The 15,259-nt window shown below is 42.1% G+C and overlaps 1 protein-coding gene across 1 annotated transcript; it reads right to left on the minus strand.

Moving 5' to 3' along the window:
- Positions 1-4: 4 nt before the first annotated feature.
- On the minus strand, positions 5-14,974 carry lrrc75ba (leucine rich repeat containing 75Ba). Its single transcript, XM_085474752.1, has 4 exons — positions 14,230-14,974; positions 11,345-11,473; positions 10,279-10,391; positions 5-2,360 (listed from the first exon to the last, which is right to left on the minus strand). Exons 1-4 carry the CDS (start codon positions 14,509-14,511, stop codon positions 1,763-1,765), a joined length of 1,122 nt encoding a protein of 373 aa, XP_085330878.1. The 5' UTR covers positions 14,512-14,974; the 3' UTR covers positions 5-1,762.
- Positions 14,975-15,259: the final 285 nt, after the last annotated feature.

Consider the following 15,259-nt stretch of genomic DNA (forward strand, 5'->3'; position numbering starts at 1 on the left):
CTGCTCTTAGTTTGAATTGGTTCATTTATTGGCAGTCAGTGTTGGGCATGAGACAGATACACAAAGGCTACAACAAGGAAGAGTTTGACATTGACACATGAAAACAAACTACAAACCAGGTGGACAGCCTTCTCCATCACTCCCAGTAAACATTCGACATGGAAAGAGGTGTCCGCTCTGACTGTGAACTACATTCACTGATCTATTTTCTGTTTTATTGCGTCGTCCCATCGGCCGCTTCCCTTTTTGCTCTATTGTTCAAGCTAACAGCGGGTCGCAGGGCTCAGTTTCATAGTCGTTATTGTAACTACTGAGTTGGACAAGTGACAAAACACCGAAACAATAACACAAATCATTACAGCAACAATCGGACAAATTACGGATACACACATATAACACACAGCAAACATTTATTATATATCTAGTGATGATTTTTTAATGATTGCTTCAACAATCAGGAGCCGTCATTTCCCCGTCTGCAGGTATACTTTCAGCTCTCTGCTTCACTGCTTATAATCGATGTACACAGAGGCTATGCTATGGTGAAACTGAAATATATAAAAAAAAAATCAAACTGCCTTAAAGTGCATCGCAGTGTTTCGGTCAGTCTAACTTAAACATCATGTGCTACTACAAGCAGACTAGAACCAACAGATAACAGTCATGGCTGCGTCTGATTAGAAAACACAGGACCACTAAAGTACAGCATCAATAAATGGGAACGACAACATATCTGTAGAGACACACAGCAGTAGGAAAGGGCAGCTTGGACACTGCTCTGACTTAGTGGCCCGCATGAACAGCTGGCTGTGGTGTCACAAATGCACTGAAACACACAGTGGGGATGAGCACAACATCTCAATAATCACACAGAGAAGGGAATAAGAGCATTCGGGCGAGTACAAAAGCAATCAGTGACCGCTATCCATTGTTTGGTCCTACCTGTTGTCTTCTAAGATTGCTTTGTTCACCGAAAAGTGCACAAAAATAGCCTGTGGAAACACAACAGAGCCATGTTTTGTGTCCTCATTTACAACTACACAAGGGTGTGCGTGGGTATTCACAAGTGGACATTTGGAAAGGGGGGGAAAACGCAAAAAGTCGACCTAGCAGTTTTGCCGGGCGTCACGTGATGGGTCGTCGGCTGTATAGTCTGTTGAACTTGTGTCATAGCTTTTGTTGAGAGATTAACAGAGAACACACAATGTGGAGCTAGGCCCTGCCTGCCAGAGATAGACTCAGTCCTGGTAGAGAAACCCGGGGGGACCCACTGTTTCCAAACTGGCTCGAGTTCCTCTTCAGCTACCGCCGGGATGCTGCTCCTCCATCTGAGCAACTGATCTCAAACCTCCTCAAGATTGGCTTCTCAGCTGCCACTGTCACAGAGAGAAAGAGAGACAGAGAGAAAGAGAGACAGCAAGCGAGAAAGAGAGAGAGCACTGGTTTGTTAATCCTTCCGGCCCCCCCTCCAATGAAACCGCACCTCGTTCCCAAGAGCACCATCCACCAACACGGTAAGTCATGGCCGCTGCGGCTGTCGCTTCATTGTCACTATCTTGTGTGGGTTAACTCAGAGATGGTTAGGAATAGCTTGGTAGCTGTGTTGGGACAAGAAGTTCACAATGTGGGCACTGGTCTCCCTCATGTCTTGAGGGGTAACTGGGCTCGTGGTGTGAGGGCAAGAAGGCGAAGGAAGTAGCGGAGTGCTGTGGGACGACGTTTCAACCACAGTTGAAAGAACCTCGGAGACAAAATGACCCCATCACCTCTCACAGTAGTGAAGGGTAAAGTCTTTGGAGAGCTGCTTCTCCCCTAACCCCCAGGGCTCCAGCTCAAATTTGTCCCCCACATCATCCTCATCATCTTCATCTTCCTCCTCGTCCTCCTCATAGTGGCTGGGCTCTTCAATGGATGTCTCCAGGTGGTAGGAGTAGGGCTGACCCTCGGTGTACTCGTAGATCGTCGGCAGGCTGCTCTTTAGGCTGCAGCGCCGGCGCAATGCGACTAGCAGAGGCTGAGGCATGGTGAAAATGTCCATGTTGTTCCCTAGGTCGATCCAGGCCAGGCTGGCGAATTTCTTGGGGTCTTTGAGCATTTCGGTGAGGTCTTTGAGTATAGCCAGGGTGAGGCGGTTGCCATTGAGGGCTAAGGTGCTGAGTTTGGGCAGCGAGGCGAGGAAAGGCAAGAGAAACCTCAAATTTTCGTCAACAAGTTCGGTGAAGCTGATGTCTACAGCCACCACACTGTCTCTGTTGTTTTGGAGGTAGAAGGCGACTTGACGGACGTCCCGGGTCGAGAGGGGAATACCAGACAAGTCGACGGAGTCGCTGGACATTTTTTTCTGTAGGGTTGTCTTGAGACTGTTGGGAATATGAAGAGAAGAGAGTGGTATTACTTAGATGTCTCTTGCACATACACAGACAGAAATTGCTTTTGGCTGGAGGATGAAATGATCTTTGAATGATTCCCCGATTGATGAAAAAAACAAAGCAGTAGTTTTATGCTGTGTTTCCTGAGCTGTATAAAGGAGGGGGGTAACTGGTCCAGCTTGAGCGGAAGGCTGGTACAGAGACTCCAGCATGGGGATTTGCTAGTGTAAACAGAAGAGTCAAAACATCCGAGCGAACCAGCAGCTTGAGCTTAAAGCTATGTGGGCCAGAAGCACGGGGCTCCTTATAGTGCAAGGTCACAACCGTTTCCCCCTGCAGAGATAAATTATGAAGTGCTTTGGAGGAACTAATCTGAATAAATCTGGCCATTTCAGTTATGGGGAGGCTAAAGAAAGACATGACTTTGCCTCTTTTCTTTTGTTGGTCAGCGACGTGCCACCTGATAAAAGATTTTGGTGCAATTGAGCAAAGGAGTATGGAATCACACAAAACGTCCCCAGTTTGCTACACATAACAGAATCTTCTCATGAGCCGTGGCTGACATGTTGTGTATGAATGTCTGTAACACATCATGATTAGGCCACAAAACATATGCCGCAGGAATGCAGCAATGAATAATGCGTCATTAATTCACACTGCTCGCCATTAATAAATTATCACGTCAGAATGACTATTCATGCAAATAGCTAACACTTAATAAATTACAAGCTAAATATGATCTCACCCATTAAGTAACCTGTATCATAATAACTGTGATTCTATTACAGAAAAGTGCTTTTTTGTTTGTTTGTTGTAGACAGCAGCTTTTGACAAGCCTCTTTGAGAGGGAAGAACATGCAATGTGAGTTTGAAGTAGCCAAAAACATTTAGCAGGTGATGAATAATGTCACAGATAAACGATCATGAGCTCATAAAGGAAAACTTGATATCAATCTTGTTTTTGGCTTCTGACTGTGGCTTGTCAGCATTACTCAGTACTGTATCTGTGGATCAGTGGTTCATGCAGCAACATGTAGATGTACACCTGCCAGCCAGGTTTCTCAAAGCACCTTATGTATGAGGACTTTCATAAAGGTCGACTGAGCGCAGTGGAAAACTGCAGTGAGTTTGGTGGCATAGAAATGAGTGCATTAACTCTGATACTGACAGACATTAATTGTTGGCAGATTGGTTTAATTTGCTCACATGAACATACACTGATCTGACTACAGTGACTTTACAACACCTGCTATAAACAAGGCAGACAAACATTGTTTAAGCTCAGCAGATGCTTTAACAGGATTATAGCATGTTTGAAAAGTTCAGTCCCTCTGCCTGATTTTTCTGTCTTTAAAGGGGATTTCTGAGTTGAAATTCAATCAGGGAAGCTTTAAATGATTACTTTTCTGCCCAGGATTTCTATCTGTTTCAGTGCATACTCGGTATAACCCCTGGAATATCTTCGAAATCCTTTCAGGACATTGCATAATGAAAGCACGATTTGAAGCTGAATCTAAATATAGGCGATATTATGATCCCTTTCTGCAGCTAGCATTCGTGCCGAAAACATTTCTGAATTACTTGCACGCTCCTTTGCCCCTTTGTTTGCAGTCCCTTACATTTACAAGCGCCCGACTCCTCACTCACCTCCTCACCCCAGCCCTAGAGGAGGCAGTGTGTTTAACTTGAGCTGTTACTGAAGTGGCCTCCAAGCTGATTTGGTGTCAGAGTGAATTAAAGCATTCCCAGCGCCCTTGCGACTTACTGTGACATGCACCTGTCACTTGTTATGCACCCAAGTGGGGTTTTTTTGTGGTGCTGAAAATGGATGTGCCCTCAGCAGCATGCACAGCTCCTTTTTTTTTTAAAAGCAGGTGATGGGCTGATGATCAAATAACTCGTGAAAACCCCCCCAAAATCTGCAGATATCACCAGGATTTAAAAAGAAGTTTTAATCAGGTGCAGAGGACAAGAAATATGCCAAGCATGCTGCACTTCTATCAGACTCTTGTGAGCCAGAGTTCTTTCTCTCTCTTCTGTCTCTCGCATCCTTTTTTACATGACAGAAACCTCATTTTAACCAGAGGCACAAAGGTCCTAATGGCCGTGGCAGAGGCTTCGCTCCAGGTGTGAATAGGTTTTGATCACGCAGCTCCTTCCTTTTCAGACAGGCTTTTGAGCCCAGTCTGCACAAAAAAAGTATGTCTGAGGCATACACACTGGAAGCTTCTTACATCCTGCGTCAAGATCTGATACCACAAAACATGAGCGCTACTGATAACTTTGAGTAGATGGTTTTTCTTGTGAATTTTACATCCAAGAACATGAATATCAGGGCTCAGTTTAAATTAAGAAACAGTGCAGAGGTATGATGCTGGATATCTGTGGCTAAGTAGATGCCCAAAGAAATAATAATTATACACTGAATCCAGTAAGGACTTACAGTAATGACATCAGCCTTTAATAACAATGCATATTTACAAACAAGCAACCTAATAAACACCCTTTACATAGTTAAGAAATCAATTAATTTTACATTGTGGTGCCATATATTAAGTATTCCCACCAAGAGTGCACCGCTTGTCTCTACGTGTGGCTCATCAGTCTCCAAGTGTCAGCGATTTAATTCAACGAGGCCGCGTTCTAATTCAGTAAGCACAAATCAAATCGCTGTTGGGATTTAATAAAGTAAATATTCATTCTAAAGCTTGCTGAGTAGAAGTGAGATTGTATATATATATTTTTTTAAATTAAGAAACAGTTTTTTCTAAACATGCAGTTCAGTTTCCTCCTCATCTCCCCTCTGGGCTGTTATTGCATTACTCACGCCATTTTGTCTTTTTTGTCGAGTCATTTACGTTCAAACTTTTCTCTATTATTCATCTCAGTCCTCTGGTGGGTAAAGCCCATCTGCACGAGATGAGCAGTCTCGTCACACCTGCTCCCTGATGTCACGTATATTTTCCACTGCACGCTCATCATAAAGACGTACAGATGAGGTCGGCGTGCACTACAGATAGAAATCACACGCACATAATCCCTCTCAGCACTGCATTGTCCTTCATGCTGCAGGGTATTCAACCTCACACTTCACAATCCGTATCGCTAAAGGCAGTTCCCTCCCATGCACCAATCAGCCGCAACATTAAAGCCACTGACAGGGAAAGTGGATAACTCTGAATAGCTTGTTGCAGTGTAATGGACTGCTGTAAAATGCTGGATCCTGGCGTTTATGTGGACATTATTTTGACATATACTGCCTACCTAACATCCCTATAGACTTGGCTGACACCCGTCCATACAAGCCCCAAGCAAGTACTTGAGGGAACTTGTGGTGCTTTTGAGGATCCTTTAATGACCATACAACACAGATTAAGCCTAAAAACTATATGATAGTTCAGGTTATTCTGTTTCTGAGTGTTAGGTGAGAAAACAAAAGCAAATTATTAAGTCACGTAAAGCTTATGGGAAAGAAAAACACTTCTGTAAAAGTCAAAAAAGAGAAAAGGTCACAAAAAGTGTCTGCAAATTTTATACTGACATGAATTTAGCCTTAAGGTGAGAGCACTTCAGTAGCGTATCTGGGTCACTGCATCCATCAAGCCCATTTTTTTTCATTGCACTTGGAAAAAAAAACCAAGGAAAGTTTTCTAGCCAATCCTAAATAAACTAATTAGATTAGATTGAGATTAATGGGATTACTGAGTTTCAGATATTAATTCAGTGTGGCATTTCAGTCACACAAGTGTGTACAGTACTTAGAGGACTGCGTGTGCCGCACTAATGCTAGATAATGAAGGGATGAACAGTCCCGTGGCATTAAAAAGGACTGAGCTGTTTCTGTTTCCTCTGAGTGGAGAGAAACCCCACAGAAATGGATTTGTTGCTTTTTTTAAAAATTTTATTTCTTGCACAGAGGAGCCAGGCTGTCTGCAGCTGAACAAAGATGGAAGAGAAAGGGAATATAAATCCACTCTAAATTTGTATTTGTGACACACTTTCTTTGGTTTATTTGCTCTGTAAATGTAGACCAATAAAACCTTATTTGACAAAGGATAGACTTGGAATTTCTACAAAAATGCTCTTATGGTTGTGTGATAGTTATAAAGTTACAGCCAAGAACACAAGCAGCGGCCTAGCTGCACCTCTGAAGTTCACTTTTTTAAAAACAAAATATGATGTTTTTGTTTAATTATTGACAAAAAACACGGTTCTAATGTTTTATTACACTCAAAGTTGATAGACTGTTTATAAAAGATGGACATAGTAATAAGTTTGTCTCCTACTGGTTTCTGTTGCCTTAGGTTTAGCACTCGACTTCAGACAAGAGAGTGATATTGTAGTGTGAATGTGTGTGTGAATGGGTGAATGACTGAATGTAGTGTGAAGCGCTTTGGGGTCCTTAGGGACTAGAAAAGCGCTATACAAATGCAGGCCATTTAGAGCTGCCAGCTTAAGCCACAGACTGTATATGAAAGATGGACATAGCTACTGTGAAAAAGCCGAGGGTTTTCGCCTACGTCATCTGTGTGTTTAAAATCAGATGTAAGCAAGCGGCAGATTTGAATGAGAAGCCAAGAGACACTGGATAGTTACAGTATAGGCTAGCAACTTAATAATCACACATATCCTGCTTTAACCTTCTTTTTGACTCTAATGTGGAACATGATTTACATGATGAACATTAGATTATAATTATAATCAAGAAGACTTATAACTAGTAAGAACCAGGGAGTCAAAAGGTAATTTTTCCTTAGACATCTCTACAGCTGCACTAAAAAAAATCAGTTGTTGAATGAACACAATTTAATCATGGCACCTTTTTCCACGTGACTTAACCAAGTACAATAACCCATTTTTGACCATGTCAAACCAACACATTTGGCATTTGGTGGTTTAATGTAATCAGATTACGTTGGATCAACGTAGTATACTTGGAATTACTTGAAGTGATTTAAATAAGTATGTAGAGTGAAATTTGTTTTAATTTATTCTACACAAGTTAAAAACTTTAGGAAAACACAATGAAATCTTGTTGTTTGAACAACTACTTTGTTAATCAAGGCAATTACTGCTAGTCTTGCTTAATGAACCAATATGGGGGTTGATGATTTCATAGAGACAAACAACCATTTGCTCTTACATTCATGGGTAACTTAGAATCACCAATTAACCTAACTCTAATAACACACTGCAAACCAGCCAGATGTGGATTTGAACCCAGGCCCTTCTTGCTGTGAGGCAACAGCACTAACCATCACGCCACAAAACTGTCAAGCCAGGCTTAACAAAACTAGGAAAGCTATGATTACAAGGCTTGATACAGAATTCTCCGTACGTTTTTGTCCTTGACAGGTTAAACCACAATAAATAGCGATAGCACATACATGGTGTGGGTATAGTTGTCTGGCTCTTAAAACTCCAGCGATTTTCCTGCAGTTTGAGATCTAATGTGATCTTGTGATCAACTAACAACTAACCACTCTTACTAGATTATCATGTCATCTCAACAAGAACAAATTAAGTCCTACCTCAAAGCACACTGTGCGCTGTCAATCTTACGTGCTGCACAATAATGTTTAATATTTAGTATTTACTGTTATATTCCCATATGTCATCGTGATGTTGTTTATTCTTTTGCTCTCGTTTTCTTCTGCTTGTTTTCTTTTTTCATTCTCAACAGGTGAAATTAATAAAAAAAAACAAAAACAAAAAAAGAACAAATTAAGTTGCTGAATTTCATGCAGATGCTACATGATTTAATTACGTTCACCATAGAAACATGAAATTATTTAGTACATGTAACAACCATCCAATTTCTTTTTTTTTGAGTGTGGACTTCTTTTAGTAACAAGAGGAGTCGCCTCCTGCTGACCTTTAGAAAGAATGCAGGTTTAGCCAATGTTTTTGTATTGGCTAAACCTTGGCTAAATTCGTTTTTGAGGGGGTGGTGGGGTTGGTTCTTTTTACAGTTTATAGCCAACGATGACTAGTCGGCTTGGATAGCATGGCACATATAATTGACTGTATCTGTACTCAATGAACTGGACAAACCAAATTCGACTCTCTTGTGTGACTGAAACTCGACGATACAGCACCCAGTTGTCACTCAAAGCTGCCATTCCCTAAAAGCACTACTTTCTTCTTCTGGCCACAACAATAATGTAATAATATATATTTTCTGTACCTACAAGGCAAGTAATTACAACACAAGCACAAAATTATGCCACACAGTATAATACATACTTTAGTTACTGTAAAAAAAATATTCACAAGCTTTAAGTTATATAAGAAATCTTCACCTTTTAGTTTTCAACAAAAGCAAAATAGCTACTAACGTTTTGTAGATATGTGACTGTTTCCGGTCACAAAGGCCTAGAGACTGGATTGTGACAATTTAGCAACCACTAGTAATGAGGGGAAAAATATTTATTCCCTGACCTGCTGGTGAGTGGTGCCTGACAGTTGATGGGAAATTGATTGGATACATGAAGGGTTTTGGTACATGACCATCTTTACAACCGATCTTATCCAGCGACAGCCAGCAACCAGTTGCAATTTACTTGGGGAATACACATGTTTTCCTATTTACTTTACATCTTAGAGGAAAAAATGAATTATATGGTTTGATTTTTGTGAGCTTCACAGATGCTAGCAGATGTCCTAAATATATCTAACAAAGTCAATCTTTGTGCCTAATTTTAGTAGTTATTCCAGGCTAAGCTAATTGCTAAGCTAAACTGCTAGCAGAGTTCCCAAGAGGCAATGCAAGTTACTCTAAATGACCTTATAAATATTTGAATCAGAAATAAAATGACGAGTTAAGCTCTTAACTGGAAAAAGTAGGCTATCTCCAAAAACTTAAGTTTGGGAGGTGAACTTCCTTTTCACAGTCAGCAGCAGACTGGACCTGTCTCATCTCTGTCTAGCCTTGACAGGTATTTGTTCATGAACACAACAGCAGGCGAAGCTGTCAGAGCTCACAACACCTGCTGTATTAATATTCTGTTTTAGGGTGGATTTCTTGTTTTAATGATTCATGTTGTTCCTGCTGTCTCAGCCAGTGTCACACCGTCTCACTGCAGGTTTATGAAGCCAACAACAAGACTAAGTGAAAAAGAGCTATCGGAATTTAGCGACTGTATGATTCCACACATTTTCAGAGAAGCTGTCAGTTTCAGTAAAGTCGTGTTTTTTTCCTCTTCCGAGCTGAAATAAATGTCCGTGAGGACAACAAAGCCCTGCCTGTGCAGCTAAACAGTGAAATGTCTGATCTACATAAGCTTTTCTTCCAGTTTTTGCGTGTCACCTCTGAATGACTCGCAATAAACCCGTCTGATCTCGCTGAGCTCACATCGTCTCGTTTTCAGCCCTCAGATTGTTTTCATCTCTTTAAAATTAATCCATTATTTGCAGTGTGTAGTCAGATGTAGAATAAGCAATTACACGAGAAACAATTATGATAGGCTTTTTCTGTTCATGAATAGGATTACCAAGTAACACCTAGACACAAAAAATTTTGTTTGTGTTATTTGTGTGCAACCTAATTCTCTATTCATCATTTGCACATCAAAAGCAATGCACTTTTTCATGAAAATAGCTACAATTACATTTTAGCACAACCCTCCCAGCTTTTTTTGGCATACAGATGACACGTTTGCTGCCACTTTTGAAGAGCGAAACGCCAGTAGCGATGCAAATCCACCGCACGGTCCTCTCAGATATGATTGACAGCTGTGGTTATTCTTAACGTTTCTATCAGGTCAGCCCATGGCCAGCTCCGTCGTATTTCAGTGTCAGGTACAAAGATGAAAATCTCTACTGCTCGACATGGAGCCGAGCCCTGTTCTCTGTTGTGTGTGCGGCGGCTGACTTATTACAGACTGAATGTCTGGACAGAAGGGCTTACCAGGCCTGGGATTTCCGTCTGGACATGCTCTGCCTCAACCACTTTGAGTGTGGGGTCAGGTGATAGATCAGCTGTCTGCAAATCTTATCAGAAGACTTTATGGTGTCTGCATCCTGTAGACGAGGACAGAAAGAGTGCTGATAAAGGAACACAGAGCATGAGAGTAATAGTACTAAGGCAGCAGCTTTTTCTGCCCGTGGAAGTAAAAGAGAAAAACAGTTCTTTGCAGCTCTTATACCTCTCAAGGTTTTAAATCCTGCCAAGTTTCCTCGATTCTTTTTTTTTTTTACACTCATCAACCTGTAGCTCCACCATATTTCACCTGAACAGAAATATTAATGGTTTATTATTATTCTTGAAGCCTTGAGCTACTCCTGAACAAAACACAATTTAACTGACTTGCTGGAGCAAGAAAATCTAATCACATGCAGCATGCACTGGGAAGCAAAACACAGGAAGTAGTAAGCAGAGGTGAGATACAGCAGCTACTGATAAACCCAGATAATTTCAATGTATTAATCATGCTGTGGCTCCTGGTGACCACTGCCTACATAATAATAATAATAATAATAATAATCATCATCATCATCATCATCATCATAATAATAATAAAAATAAAAATAATAATAATGATTCAGTTTTCATCTTTGATTTTTCAGACAGGCTGAATTACACATTCCCATCTGTACATAAAATTCAACCTTATTCTGTTTCAAGGTGCTATTTTGATTTATTCAATCTTGCTGGCACTGTCAGGTCACTCCAGCTTTATGAGTTTCAGGTATGAAAAATTTAACAAACTGCATTAAGCGGTTTTCCAGGATTCTTACTGAGCAGCTATTTCTAGCTCCTCGAGAGTAACATGTGTCGGCGGAATTTCTTTCGAGCATCTGTCTGTAGGAATGTCAATAACATCCTCGGATGAGATTTTCTTAAGAAGACAGCGATTCACAAACGGAATTCATAAGGGAAATGTTCTTAGGAGAAAGCTTTCCTTTGCAGAGTGCTAACACCAAGCTTGTCAGGGAAACACAAAAACACACAGAAAAAAGGAAAGAAACCTGACCTTCTTAGGACACTGCATCTCTCGAGCCAGACTGAGCAGCAGCTCGTGTGAGATGGGATCCACTAGATTGAGGAAGGCAGCGTTTTTGTACAAGATGTCGTTGAGCGATGTGCCTTCTAAACCCAGATCCTACCAGAGAAGACAAGATAACAAAAAAGAATCACAAACCCAGCAAGATGCAGTTGCAGAAATACACAATTAGGGGTCTAAGAATGTTGATTTAGTCCGACAAACAGGTCCCTACTGTGTCAAGGGCATCGTGACTCCTAATGGAAAGATAAAAGAAGCGTTTTGTTTTAAATATTCATTAAAGAAGACAGGCTGCGTTTTCATCTACAGTAGCAAAGTGAAATATAAGTGGGGGGGAGTCACTGGGGAGAGGCTGTGTTTGGACATATCACCCCTCGGTGGCACTTATCCACAGGGCATATCTTGACATACCATAGTGCTTACTGTTTGCAGAAAGCAACCCATGCCTGACTCTCTCTGACCTCATGTTTAATACCTCAGATCAAACCTCTGATTTCTACATGCTCTACTTTCATTGGTTGTTTAAAACTTGGGGAAAAAACAACTCAACCCAATAACTTTCAAATGCATTTAATATCTCAGTGCACATGCATCTATTTTTCCTCATTTATAATTCTCTTCTTGCCGTGGCACTTCAATATGTTAGAGTTTGAATACATTTCATTTGTGCTGCACGTAAATACATCTGCAAAGAGGTCAGAACTGACAGCTGTCACGGCAGCTTGCACGCAGTTATGATGAATCCGAGAGGATCTGCGGTGAAAAAAAGAAATCAAACCAACTAAAAAGAGGAGATGTCAGATGACCTTTCGAGAGTGATGAGACAAGCAGCAGTCAGCGGTGCTGCTGTGCGCGCTGAACCATACCAACTCGCCTTCATCCACATGTCCATCCTCAAGGTCCTAATGAGCCAATCTATGATGGCGAGCACTTGTGCAGCCCATGCAAGTTTAATGAGAAAAGAAAGCCTTTGCGACACTACATACGGTACGCACACACCTGCGCGCATGCACACACATTCAGACACATCCGCTTTTTTTCCTTCCTTAAACACAATCTGCATTGATTGTAAAAGACAGTTGGAGTGGGAGGCTTGCAGCTCCACATTCCTGGCAGTCCTTTTAACAAGGGTGGCAGTAAACACAGACTGAACCCAAAGCATGGGAGAAGCTGCTTTTGCTCTTCTAAGAAAGACTTCTAAGAAAGAGAAGGTGTAAAAATATCTCCCTTCAGTGTTCATGCCTGATCAACTGTCACGTGCGAGTGTGAAACCAAGCCTGGATCCGTCCTCATATCTGCAACGAAGCTCAGATCTCTTTCCTATCTGCGGCAGAGCTCGCTGTTACACACCAATTAAATCTGCAGCTAATTCTGAGAACAGAATCTCGTCAATATCTGCTGCAAACTCTGCAAGAAAAAAAAAAGATAAAGTGAGGATCATTTAATAAAAGTAGAGCTCATTTAGGGGAAAGTGAGCCTCCCGTCCCCTGTGATGTGGCTGTCATGGAGCCTGGCCAGGCCAGTTTATCTCCTTGGCTTGATTAAGGAGGTTCCACTCTCTCCTGTGTCAAGGCTTCAGAGTAATTAACACCGGACAGCTAAAAGACAGAGGAAAGCCCTAAGGGCAAGCAAACAAATGAGATCACTTAGGATATTGCTGTATCTTTGATGTGTCCACATATCCTTTCATGCGTGTTTTACACATTTGCCAAAGCAGGCGAGAAGAGGCTTTAAAGAAGCCCTTTGATTAAGATCCTGTATGGTGGAGTGTAGGACATTTGAGGTCATGTGTAGAAAACTCATCCTACTTAATTTTGCAAAAACTACATCAAATCATCGCACTGAGTGTGTTCTTAGCTTGATGATGATGCATTTTAGAGGTAATTGATTTAGTTTCCTCAATTCATTTTAAAATGACAAAAATACCAAATCTTCACATGACTATAGGCACACACACACTAGAATATTTACAAAAATAAATAAATAAGGAAAGCAATGACAGTGGCCTAGATTTTCATTTCTTTAGGTAAGAGTTAATAAAACCTTTTGAAGTGGAATAATATTTTGTATTGGTGAACACAAGACTTCAGGGCTCTCATTGTTGCTGCTGGAGCACAGGCCATTACAGTGAGAGAGAGAGACATTAAGAGTGGGGAGTGATGGAGGTGCTAGGTCGCTCTAATGGGCACATTAGAACAGCCTAAGGAAAAGGTGAAACTCTGGCTTTAGAAGAGAAGGGAAACAAGGACAAATGCAGACAGGGATGGAGATTTATTTGTGCTCTGCATTTCAGGAAATATCCAGAACCATCAGGAGAAAATCAAATTTGAGGTAATGCGATGACACAGTGTGGAGTTTGAACATTTCCTCATTTGGTGGGTAGGTAATCCTATCAAATCTAATGTCAACACTGAGCACGTTTAGCCACAGTGAGAGAGAGTGGTGAGTCACGTGCTGTGTCTGCCAATGAAACACTGTGTCACAGGTACAGTGCTCTGCCAGTGGCCTACTTTCCATAAAAAACAAATGCTTCAGGAGGAAGTGGCCAAAGGAGTGAGCCCACACACGCGTGTATATAACCGCAAAGGGAAATGAACGAATAATGTGGGCTTAGGTCAGAGGTCAGAGGCCGTTACAGAAAATGCTGGAGAACACTACAGTGCACCTGTGCCACCGCTACATTTTGGATATGCATGCAAAAGACTCATTCACGCACGTACACAGTCCCTCACCGCTCTCTGTGAGATGGGAAAACAATGCATGCCCGCATCAACACCACAGCAGGCTTTAGGGCAGCGCTGCTGTTGGCAAACAACGTCCGACTTCACCATGCCCTGTGCAGGTTTCTTCCTTACCTTCCTCAGTAATTTGAGCACGTCGGTCGCCTGGTCTATCCTGCGGTCACGGAGCAGCTTCTGGATCTCTTTGATCCACGCCACTCTCCTCATGTACGGGCTGTGGTTAGTCCTTCGCAGCATTCCAGGCAGTTTGTCTGATTTGAGCATCAGCGCAAACAGAAAGTCCCCGCCGCCCCGACCTCCCCTCTCGCTCTCTCCGGCGCTGTTCAGGAGCTTGCGTCGCCTTTTGGAGAAATTCTCGTTGTCCAAGCTGCTCTGCCTGCTCAGTCTGGAGCCCATGGTGTTGTTGTTGTTTGTTGGCTTGTTTCTTTCTCTTTTTTTTGACACAGTCAGACAGCACCACTACCAAAAGGACAATCCCATGACGAGCTCCAGTTGCCCGTTTCCAGCAGATGCTCCTAAGTGGATGGTAGAGAAAAAAAAAAACAAAAAACAACAGCGTCGTGTTGTCTGGCTCTGCGACTGGCTGTCAGATGGCTGGGGATCCGGTACAGAGCCACATAATATCCTAGAACGCTCTAAACGATCATCGTTGCCTTGTGCACCCGTCACGCGTTAGTATATCTCGCTTTGTTTTTCTCCTCCGTCGCCGCCACTGTGCGCTACGTGCGCCAGGCTCAGATGATGATGATGATGCTCCGGCTGCTTCATCCTCCGGTCGTGTCTGCTTTTACGCTGCTGTTTAGATTTGTGCAACGTGGAGAGTCCGACCAATCGCAGCATCTGGTGCCTGCTGCGCGTCTCTCCTCCCAGCCATAAACCCCCCTCAGCCCTCTCCCTCTCCTCCCCGTGCAGCTGCAAAAAGGGGAATCAAATCACAAGAATATTCAGCACGTGATACCAATGTAAGCAAAAGAATCGTTGAAAGAAAGGGATTTTTAAAAAATGCTCTGAATGTGCCACTTTCAGTTTGATTTTTTTTTTCTCTTAGGGGGGTCTTCGGTTTATCTTCCAGAAGACCTGAAAGTTTGTCTTTTAGCTCCAGATTCTCAAGTACGTGCTTCGCCATGGGCCCCGGTGTAAATCT

This window comes from Copadichromis virginalis, linkage group LG12 (genome assembly GCF_057382275.1).
Source record: "Copadichromis virginalis isolate Kocher_CV1m ecotype Utaka linkage group LG12, C_Virginalis_male_GT1.1, whole genome shotgun sequence".
NCBI classification, from domain to species: Eukaryota; Metazoa; Chordata; class Actinopteri; order Cichliformes; family Cichlidae; genus Copadichromis; species Copadichromis virginalis.

Coding starts and splice junctions, on each gene's coding strand:
- lrrc75ba (XM_085474752.1), bottom strand. CDS start 14,511: ATGGGCTCCAGACTGAGCAGGCAGAGCAGCTTGGACAACGAGAATTTC. Junction 10,392..11,344: donor AGATGCAGTGTCCTAAGAAG/GTCAGGTTTCTT, acceptor CCTCGTCTACAG/GATGCAGACACCATAAAGTC. Junction 2,361..10,278: donor AGACGGAAATCCCAGGCCTG/GTAAGCCCTTCT, acceptor TATTCCCAACAG/TCTCAAGACAACCCTACAGA.